The sequence below is a fragment of the Myripristis murdjan genome, chromosome 6 (assembly GCF_902150065.1).
Source record: "Myripristis murdjan chromosome 6, fMyrMur1.1, whole genome shotgun sequence".
Lineage (NCBI taxonomy): Eukaryota > Metazoa > Chordata > Actinopteri > Holocentriformes > Holocentridae > Myripristis > Myripristis murdjan.
In genome coordinates, this window is record NC_043985.1 from 34,767,981 (window position 1) to 34,778,721 (window position 10,741).

General features: G+C 47.7%; 2 protein-coding genes across 2 annotated transcripts in view; one reads left to right on the forward strand and one right to left on the reverse strand.

The window, feature by feature from the left end:
* Positions 1-4,270: 4,270 nt before the first annotated feature.
* On the forward strand, positions 4,271-5,295 carry LOC115360162 (gamma-crystallin M2-like). Its single transcript, XM_030052840.1, has 2 exons — positions 4,271-4,603; positions 5,017-5,295. Exons 1-2 carry the CDS (start codon positions 4,271-4,273, stop codon positions 5,293-5,295), a joined length of 612 nt encoding a protein of 203 aa, XP_029908700.1.
* Positions 5,296-6,066: 771 nt separating this feature from the next.
* Positions 6,067-10,741, reverse strand: part of LOC115361036 (cadherin EGF LAG seven-pass G-type receptor 1-like) — a 46,560-nt gene continuing 41,885 nt past the window's right edge. The window contains 6 exon segments of the mRNA XM_030054271.1: positions 6,067-6,800; positions 8,375-8,660; positions 8,733-8,936; positions 9,382-9,522; positions 10,123-10,229; positions 10,450-10,550. Coding sequence (XP_029910131.1) covers positions 6,776-6,800; positions 8,375-8,660; positions 8,733-8,936; positions 9,382-9,522; positions 10,123-10,229; positions 10,450-10,550 — 864 coding nt within the window. The 3' untranslated portion in view covers positions 6,067-6,775.

A 10,741-nucleotide genomic window follows, 5' to 3' on the forward strand; every position in this document is an offset into this window, starting at 1 on the left:
GCTGTGTGACTAACATCCCTCTTGTCTTTTCTCCTGTGTGTGTGTGTGTGTGTGTGTGTGTCTATTCATACAAAAAAATAATTATTATAATTATATATTTAAAATGATGTTACAAAAACAGCTCTTTTTTCTTTTCTTTTTATTTTCAGGACTTCTTTGGTTGCTTAATTTCACATTTCTTTTCTTCCTCTTTTTCTTCTTCCTTTTCTTCATTTTTTTTTCTAATTTTCAGGTCATTTTCTTGTAACTTTTTACACATTTCTTGCTAATTTTGGGGTCACTGTCTGTCTCTTGTGTTTTTGGGAGAAATCAAATGAATGTGCTCAGGTCTCAAAGGGTTAATTCCCTCATCAGTCCAACATGCTGTTTGATCAATAAAGAGTTTTTACATTCATTTATGCTCATGATAACAACATGATCCTCCCACAGAATATCGACATGTAGCTGCTGTGTGTCTGTGTGTTTGGTGTATGAGACGCCGCTGCCTGACGCTCTGGGCCCTGGTGGCCAGGTGGGGGCGCTGCGGTGATCAGATTTACACAATATGGACAAAAGTATTGGGCCACAGCTCTTCATCAGTGACTTCAGGTGTTTCCTTCAGCCCCGTCCCCACAGGTGTGTAACCTCCAGCAGCAGCCATGCAGTCTGCCTTTCCCAACATCAGTGACAGAGCGTCTGGTTCTAAAGAGCTCACTGAGTTCAGGTGCTGCTGGAATAGAGATGGAACAGGAAGCCACCACTGCAACAAGTCAGCTGCTCAACTTTCTTCCCTCCTAGATATTCCACCATCAGCTGGAAGTGGGATTATTGCAGATATTCCACCATCAGCTGGAAGTGGGATTATTGCAAAGTGGAAGCGTTTAGGAACCACAGCGACTCGGCCACCAGGGGGCGGCACCACGTAAAGTTACAGAGCGGGGTCGCCGAGCGCCGAGGCTCATAGTGCGTAAAAGAGTCCGACGCTCTGCCGCCTCAGTACCTGCAGAGCTCCAAACCTCCTCTGGCATCAACATCAGCACAAACACATTTTGGACAATTCTCTGCTTCCAGCTCTGTGGGACCAGTTTGGGGAAGGAAGGCCCTTTCCTGTCCCAGCATGACTGAGCCCCAGTGCACAGAGCAGCTCCATAAAGGCGTGGCCGGCTGAGTTTGGGGTGGAAGAAGTTGAGCGGCCCGCACAGAGCCCCGACCTCAACCCCATCCAACACCTTTGGATCAACTAGAACGCAGACTGGGAGCCGGGCCCTCTGGTCCAACATCAGAGTCTGAGCTCACAAAGGCTCAAAACTCCCACAGACACTCCAACATCTGGCAGAAACTCCCACAGACACTCCAACATCTGGCAGAAACTCCCACAGACACTCCAACATCTGGCACAAACTCCCACAGACACTCCAACATCTGGTAGAAACTCCCACAGACACTCCAACATCTGGCAGAAACTCCCACAGACACACTCCAACATCTGGTAGAAACTCCCACAGACACTCCAACATCTGGCACAAACTCCCACAGACACTCCAACATCTGGGAGAAACTCCCACAGACACTCCAACATCTGGCAGAAAGCCTCCCAGCAGAGTGGAAGCTGTTCTCCATATTAAAGCCTCTGGGTTCAGGATGGAGCTCAGAGAAGCTCCTGCAGGTGGAGGTGGAGGTGGACCAGGACTTCAGTCCAGCTGGTGTGTATTCAAAATGGAAAATCCATTCATCCTCCCAGTTTGATCCAGAACAGGAGCCGAGGCTCAGAGAAACCAAAACACACTATCAACATAATATCATGTAATGTAGGTAAACTTTTCTACATCCATCAGGCTAAAGCAGTGCTGACCCTGGAGAATCTCTCTCAGCTACTGGACAAATTTCTAAAATGAAGAGCAGCAGAAAAATAATATCCTTTAGAAACTACAGACACACCGCATGAAAACTACGATGGATCACTTCCTGATGATGGTTTTGCAGCCTGTGGAGGAGCTGATGCTGGAACAGTTTTCATGTGGACTCACTAGAAATTTAAATAACATGTCATGTCCAACACACAACAGATTTGACTGATGTGTTCATAATGAACAAATGCCTGAACAACCTTGCCCCACCTTACCTGTCTGATCTGCTTCAGCCTTACTGCCCACCTCGATCCCTAAGATCAGTCCCTGAAACACGGCTAAAGCTCAGAGGTGACAGAGCGTTTGCCGCTGCTGCCCTTAAGCTTTGGAACGAGCTGCCTTTAAAGGTCAGACAGGCCTCCTCACTCCCTGTTTTTAAATCCCTTTTTAAAAACACACTTTTACTCGGTGGCCTTTAACACCTTGTAGTTCATCATGTCTGTCATCCTGTAAAGAGGCACCTGCTGTGAGCTTGTTTGTTTCTCCATTGTTTTTTCTTGTTTGGTTCTTTATTCTTGTCTTTAAATGTTTTATCTATATGTCTTACTGTGCAGCACTTTGGCTAACCCCGTGGTTCTTTTAAATGTGCTGTACAAATAAAGTTGTATTGTATTGTATTATTGTATTGAAAGACAGTGTTTTAAAACTAAATGTAGAGTTATGGAATTCACAGTGATGATATAAGTTCACTGAAAACTGAATTACTTTTTTTACATTTCACTTCACAGGATATCGTGCACGTCTCGAGGCAAACGGCGGTGTGTTAGTATGGCCTTTTTGAATTTTGAAGTTTGGTCTTTATTTATAATAAGGAAGCTATATGGCTTTTTTGCTTAACAAATACAAATATAAGAGATAGAATAAACAAAACAAAATATCCGATTACATTGCTAAAATAAGTTTTTAAAAAAATGCAGTCAAGCAATTAAAAGAAATCACTCTTCACAGTGTAGCTAACTCGACCACCACTGCTCTCTCTCTCTCTCTCTCTCTCTCTCTCTCTCTCTCTCTTCCCAGACTTTGGTAAAAAAAAAAACTTTGGTAAAAAAAAAAAAAAAAAAAATCAGAGTAAACATGGTGTACATCAGGATGAGAAGTAAACATTTCCAGAATCTGTAAATAATTTTTTGTTTTGTTTTCTTCTTGTCTTTAAACATACCCCCCCCCACACACACACACATACGTGTGTGTGTGTGTATATATGTCTCTCTCCCCTCAGTATTAACATCAGTGTCTTTATATTTTTATTAGCCCTAATGTTATGTTTCTGTCCTCCTGCTCTGTCTGGGTCTGTTGTCTGTTCTTATGTAATAATAATATTTGAAAAAAAAAAAAAAAAAAAAAAACCTGAGTGTGAGGCATCAGTGGACCAAAGGCTTTTTGTGTTTTGTGTTTCTAAGAGAAATGCCGATCCCCGCTGGGCTTTCATGGCAGCTGCTGGCTCAGGCTGTTTGCACAATGGGCCTTTGGCTGCCAGGTGCTATAAAGAGCAAAGCCTGGGGCAGGTAGGCAGTCAGCGCCCAGCAGCCGCCCCAGCAGCACCTGAAACCCCCAGCACCAGGACCACCAGCTGCCAACATGACCTCCAGCAGCATGAACATGATGAGCAGGGTGAGCAGCACCTTCAGCCCCCCATCCCGGGCCAAAACACGAGGGGGCGAGCAGCAACACGGGGGAAATATAGCAAAAACATCATTAACATTATTACTTTAACTAGAATAATACCAGAAAAGTATCAGAAAAATTAGCAGGAAAAGGGAGAAAATGACCTGATATGATACTATATTCCTAATGATTCATATGACTAAAGGTCAGATCACTGATGCTGTTTAAAAGCTCTGAGAGGCGTCTGAACGCAGCATTTTACCCTTTAAAACCTGAGCAAACTGACTTGATTTCTTTTAAAAAACACAAAATTCAACAAGCAAATTTTCATAATTGACCAGATTATTAGTGTACACGATGTTCACTAAATAAATAAATAGCCAAAACAAAAGAAAGAAGGAAAACTGGGAAAGAACTCACAAGATTGAAATGATCTGTTTAAAGGTCAAATCTGATGGATCAGATTTGTTGTGTTTAAATGTTTGTGGGACAAAAATGAGTTCAGGGCTTAATCAGTTAGTTGGATTAGTGTTTACTAATGTGCCTCTATTATCCAGCACATTAACCTCTAAAACATCTGTTGGTGGCAGGTCTCAGCACATCCACAGCTCCCAGTTCACCAGATAAAATAACACACAGTTTATCGGTTTATTGGCTTTGACCTGCATGACCTCCATGAAAACCCTCGTTTAAAAAGTCTGCCATCAGAAACCAGACCTAAAATCAACGGCTTTATATCTTAATTTCTGTCATTGTGCACATGGCAACATCCTGTAGATATGACAGATGTTAAAAACACACCGAGGACAGTGAGTTTGTCGATGGAGGCGTCTCGTGTCTCAAAGTGTCTCCTCTGCTGTGGTTTGCAGATCGTCTTCTACGAGGACAGGAACTTCCAGGGCCGCTCCTACGAGTGCAGCAGCGACTTTGCCGACATGTCCTCCTACCTGAGCAGGTGCCACTCCTGCAGGGTGGAGAGGGGCTGCTTCATGGTCTACGACCGCACCAACTTCATGGGCAACCAGTACTTCCTGAGGAGGGGCGAGTACTCCGACTACATGAGCATGATGGGCATGAGCGACTGCATCAGGTCCTGCCGCATGATCCCCATGGTAAGAAGCAGCACAGCTTTCCTTACAGAGCGCTCACCTGCAGCAGGTCACACATAGAACAGAACACAGCCACCAGCCAGACACAGGCAGCAACCTGCCACGAGCCACTCAGCAAGGCACCACCCCAAAACTAGACAGGACCTGAAAACTGTCCAAGCAGCCAAAGAAAAGCCTGACATGAACACAGTGTAGGGTTCAGAGGAACACCCCAAACGCTGCCGTATCACTAGAGCTGTAGACAGTGAGGCTGAAAAGGCTCAAAGTCAGGATCAAAGTCAGGATCAAAGTCAGGATCAAAGTCAGGCAGCGATTGGGCGAGCCCGAGGCGGGGCGGGGCGGGGCGGGGCGGGGCGGGGCGTCCCGGCCCAGAGCGCTCAGCTGATCCCTGACGGCTTTTCTCTCTGCCGTTACAGTACAGAGGAAACTACAGGATGAGGATCTACGAGAGGGAGAACTTCGGAGGCCAGATGTACGAGCTGATGGACGACTGCGACAACATCATGGACCGTTACCGCATGTCCAACTGCATGTCCTGCAACGTGATGGACGGACACTGGCTGATGTACGAGCAGCCCCACTACAGAGGCAGGATGATGTACATGAGGCCCGGAGAGTACAGGAGCTTCATGAACATGGGCATGGGCAGCATGAGGTTCATGAGCATGAGGCGCATCATGGACTCCTGCTACTAGACTCTGTCACTGCAGCACTGACCAATAAAGTTTTCTGCATGTGAACACACTTTGCTGTCCTGCTCTGTTTGTCACACACACACACACACACACACACACACACACACACACACACACTGCTCTGTGAACTGAAACACCAGCGAAAACTAGAAAACTGGAGCTGAAAAAGCTCAGGGTTTCAGGTTTCCTCTTGGCGTTAAGTGCGTTGTTACAGCAGGTCCCCTAGGTGGCGCTGTGTGCCTACTGGGGGTGTAACGATCCATTGATCCAGCGATGCAATAGGATTGATGCAAAGTGCGACCATTGATCATCATAGTCATCTTTCAGATCATGCCACCTTTATTTTGAAATTCTCGCGGCACGCTTATCACCATAGTAACGTCACTGAGGCTCATGGGTACTGTAGTATTGAGGGATTTGTCAAACAGGAAGTGTGACATCCGCACCGCGACCCTGTGGTCTGGACTCCTCATCCAGGAGACTCTGTGGTGCTGCGGTTAGATATCAAAGTAAAAGCCCAGAGGCTGTGGCTCCGCCCACTTTCCAGCTCACAGCAGCTTGGATAGGTGCAGAGGAAATCACAAAAAAAAACAACAAATCCCACATTTCAACACATTTCACTGCAGCAAAAAACCAAAACTTTCAAAACAAAGGGAGGACGGCAGCAAATTGACGACTCACACGTTTGAATCCAAACTGCTCACCATATAGAAACTAGTTCTAAAAATAACAGCAAGATATCTACACTGTTTCAAAGACCAAAAGGCATTTTATTGTGAAGAGACATGTTCTTAATTAGATCACACACTGACGGTGTTGATCTTTGAGTCACAGCTCATCTTATTCTGAAAGTCTTTACATAAAAAAAAGTTCATTTCCCTGTGAGTTTCTGCTTCTGTCTGCATCACAGCGCCACCCAGTGGAGATAACGAGCAGGACGGAGAATTGTTCTGTGGTGTCCCAGGTGAGTCCAAGGTAGTTTGACACGAACACGATCACCAGATCAGACCTGAGCTGCAGTTTGGCCGCGACTGAATCTAAAGCAGGGGTGTTCAAGGTGGGTCCGGGGACCCCCGGGAGGCCGCCAGAGATCTGATCCAGCATCACTGATCTGACCTTTACAATTATCCCTGTAATCATTAGAGATGCACATGTGAATGTGGTCATGATTTAAAGGCCAGGTCAGTGATGCTGGATCAGATGTTTGCTGGTTTGATGTCCGGGCGTCGGCTGGGAGACGCTTTGGGTCCAGAGGAGGAGAAGGTCTGAAAACACAAGCCTGCGTCGCTTCATGCTGCAGGAACTCAGAGCTGCTTCCTCCGGAGGCTGAGAGGCAGCTGGTGTCCACTTCCTGCCCGGCTCAGACTCTGACCTTCGACCTTTGACCTCTGGCTGCCTGTCTGCTCTCGTGTTGCCTGGTAACGATCACAGTTTCACTTCCTCTTCCCTTCTTGGTTCTGCGGAGCAGAGCAGGCGAGGCTCAGATGGACGTTTCACCGCTGCCGCTGGAGGAACAGGAAGGAATAAAAACAGCTTGTGGTTAATAACCTGTTAGCTAAATCTGCTGCAGCACATCAGCTTCCTGCTTTGTGCTGCATCGCTGGTCTCTAAATCAGTTTAAGGAAAACAGCATTAGGGACAAAATCCCTTTTTCCCGACTTCCCCAGACTGAGACCAGATGTTTCGCCTCAGTACGTCCAGTGGTTCAATTCCTGTGGGAAGCATTTCCTGCTAGCTTAGCATAAAGATCTGAAGTCTATGGGAGTCGTTAGCCTGGCTCTGTCAAAGTGGAAAAATAAAGATTGCAGCAGCTCTGAAGCTGTGTGAGTTACACAGTGAACCATGTGGATTTGAAACACACGTCTTGGCATATTTTTTTGAGGAGCAGTCAGACGGTGGCGCTGTAACCTCTGAACACATTTATCCTTCCATCTGTCTCAGTGATCCTCACACCGCTGAAGGCAGAGGAAGATCCACCACTAATGAACTTCTCCTCAAACCACTCGAGTTTGTTTTTTAAAATTCCAAGATGTGTATTTTACACCCACATGATGCACTGTGTAAATATATTGTGCCCACCACGCTGAAGTATTCCTTTAAATAAAAGACTGATGTGGTGCAGATGAACAACACAAATCATCACACTGATGTATGAGCGCTGCCAGACACACACACCATATGGGCAAAAGCACTGGGATAAACCTCTTAACCCTATAAAGCCATTTGTATCATATATGATACACATTTTCAATTCTGTTTTTCGTTTTCAGTTTAATCAATACTTGACCAAAATACTGTTGTATACCTTTGAACACTTCCCCTGTTCACCCTGGACCACAGCATGGGCACTTCAAGGACATATCATATATCATACACCAGAAGGGTCGTGTAATAACATATTTTTTTGAATTTTTTAAAATCTATTTTGTTATAGGACTAAATAAAGGGTTCAGTTTCAAAAAATTGGAATTTTCTGCCAATTCTTTCATAGTTCAGGCTTTATAGGGTTAATGACTGACTTCACGTGTTTAAAGGTGTAGAAAATCCAGCAGCAGTCTGGGTTTGGGGAACGCCAGGAGAACGTTCCCCGCCTCCAGGAGAACGTCCCCCGCCTCCAGGAGAACGTTCCCCGCCTCCAGGAGAACGTTCCCTGCCTCCAGGAGAACGTTACCTGCCTGAGCGCATTGTGCCGACTGTGCAGTTTGCTGGAGGAGGGGTCACGCTGTGGGCTGGTGTTTCTGGGCTCGGCCTCGGCCCCTCAGCTCCACTGAAGGGAAATCTGAACGCTTCAGCTCACCGACACATTTTGGACAATTCTCTGCTTCCAGCTCTGTGGGACCAGTTTGGGGAAGGAAGGCCCTTTCCTGTCCCAGCATGACTGAGCCCCAGTGCACAGAGCAGCTCCATAAAGGCGTGGCCGGCTGAGTTTGGGGTGGAAGAAGTTGAGCGGCCCGCACAGAGCCCCGACCTCAACCCCATCCAACACCTTTGGATCAACTAGAACGCAGACTGGGAGCCAGACAGGAAGCAGACAGGAAGCAGACAGGAAGCAGACAGGAAGCAGACAGGAAACACTCACTCTGACTCGGAGTCGTGTCCGTCCTCAGTCCTGTTGGTGCTTGGGGTCGTCAGCATCGCAGTTACCATGGTGATGCCGTTGTGCTGTTGTCGTGGTGACAGGGGCGGACGCGGTGGAAGTCTGATGATGACCCCGTTTCCCATGGTGACGGCACAAAGGCTCCTATTGGTGGGAGGGCTGCGGGGGTGGACGTGAGGGGGGGTGAAGTCGCTGAGTTTCTCGCGGAGGCGGTTCTTCATGTTCCTGTCGGCCACGGCGGTGGAGGCGGCGCGGGTCTTCAGGATCCCTGAACACAAACACAAACATCAGGTTCCCTGCTGAGCCACTTCCTGTGCAGACAGGAAGCAGAGGGTCTCACCTCGTCTCCTCTCTGGCTGCCGCTTGCTGTCGGGCGAGCCGGGCGAGCCGGGAGAGGCTCCGCCCTCCTTCTCAGACGGTGACTGGTCGTTCAGGTCGACGCTCACCTTGGTCTCCACCCGCAGCGTCTCGCCGCCCCCGCCGGGATCCTCGCTCTCACTGGCTGTTGGAGGCTCCACTGGCCAGTACGGCCTCACCTGATTGGCTGGGAGCAGGTGGGCAACAAATCATTGGGAAATGCCATAAAGATTTTCATGCCAACATTTTACATACAACATAAACAATTATCTCACTGTATGTCTCTGCTTTGAAGCTCATAGTATTTTCATTGTGTTTTTTTCTTTAAAGCTTTGAAAATGCATCACCTGTGTGATGAGCAAATGGACATGAACACGATGACACTGACAGCCCAGGCTGCACCGCTGCTGGTGCACACCTGCCCTTTTTGATATGAGCTTGACATAATGTTTTTTTTTTGGAGTTTGAGAAGCTCAGAACCCCTGGCCTGATGTTAGAGCAGCTTTTCCACCCTGACAAGAATCAAAAGGTGCACCTGGATTTTTCTGGAAGTTGTTGCAGCTTCAGTCCAGCCAGACTTTACCTTTATGTGTGTGTGTTCAGGTGTGTGTGCATGTGTGTTGCTGGTTTACCCGGAGGAGCGCTGTGCTCCGGCCGCCTCGCTCTCTCGTTGTTCCACCTCTGTTTCCGTCGGCCTCGATCGTCCTCGCTGTCGGACGAAGCGAAGGAGCTGCTGTTCTCGTCCAGAGACAGATCGCTGTCCGAGTCCGAATCTGCCACATCCAAAATATTTTCACTGCATTTATACCTGTGATCTTCATCCTGTGTACCTGGTGTTCAGCTGGTGTTCACCTGCGTCTCAGGTGAGACAGCAGGTAGCAGCTGGACCACATAACTACACAGGTCAAACACCCAAGATGCACTGAAGACAAACTGTGATCTGATCACCCAAAACACATCCGGCTCACTTTGAGAACCCTAACTCCTGAACTCTTCAGAACTCGACTGTGGAACCCTTCGGAGCTCTACTCTCCAATTCCACTCGGTTCTGGAAGTCTAGAGGTGAGAACTCTTCCTCTTTGGCTCTTCAGAACTCAACTCTGCTGCCAAACTCTGCAGAACCTCAGACGAAGAGGATGAATTGTGAATTCTCAAAGTGATCGCACTGTCGGGTTCTACTCCTGAACTCTTCAGAACTCTTCTATGGAACTCTTTGGAACCCTAACCCAGAACTCTACTCAGTTCCGTCAGTGAGAACTCTACTGCTGAACTCAGGTCTGGAAGCCCACTGAGGTGGTGAGAGCTATTCTTCTCTGTCTACTCGTCTCCAGAAGCCTTCAAAACTGTCTCTGAGTTAAAGAACATCTCTTTACCGTCTCCTCTGGAGCGCTTGCGGAGGAAGATGGAGGAGTCGTCGTCGTCATGGTAACTCTTTTTCGCAGAGCTGGAGGAGGCGGTGCGTTTCCGTCCTGAGTCCTCCCTTCACAAAACACAGGTCATCAGTTTGTACGCTTCATTTCGTGGTTTTGAGAATTCAACTGTTTCCTTTTTACTCAAGAACAACAACTCTTCTTCAGATATCAAAAATCTTAATCTCAATTTCAGCACTGAAGGTATTCATGTGTGTGTGTGTGACTGGAGGAGCGGGCGAACCAGGAGGTTGCTAGTTTGAATCCCCACCCTGGCTCAGGTGAGCTCACCTGGCCTGGCTGCTGCTGTGCAGGGACGCCGTCGACTCTCCGATGGCGGTGCGATACAACCCGTCGTGCTCACAGAGGGAGTGCTTCCCGTTCAGAGAGCGCTGCACACACACACACACACACACACACACCTTGAGGCTCAGGACGTGAACCTGACCGGTCCAGGAGGATCAGGGTGTCGTGACCTCTGACCTCTGACCTGCTCTGCCAGCTGAAGGTAAACAACATCAATGTTTGAACTAAAATCTGTGATCTCAGAGGAAAGTGGATCAACATAAAAAGGGAAGCGACA

Excerpts from the sequence above, each read along its gene's own strand:
- LOC115360162 (XM_030052840.1), top strand. The coding sequence starts at position 4,271 with ATGACAGATGTTAAAAACACACCGAGGACAGTGAGTTTGTCGATGGAG. Across the intron at positions 4,604-5,016 it reads CCTGCCGCATGATCCCCATG|TACAGAGGAAACTACAGGAT; the intron begins GTAAGAAGCAGC and ends CTGCCGTTACAG.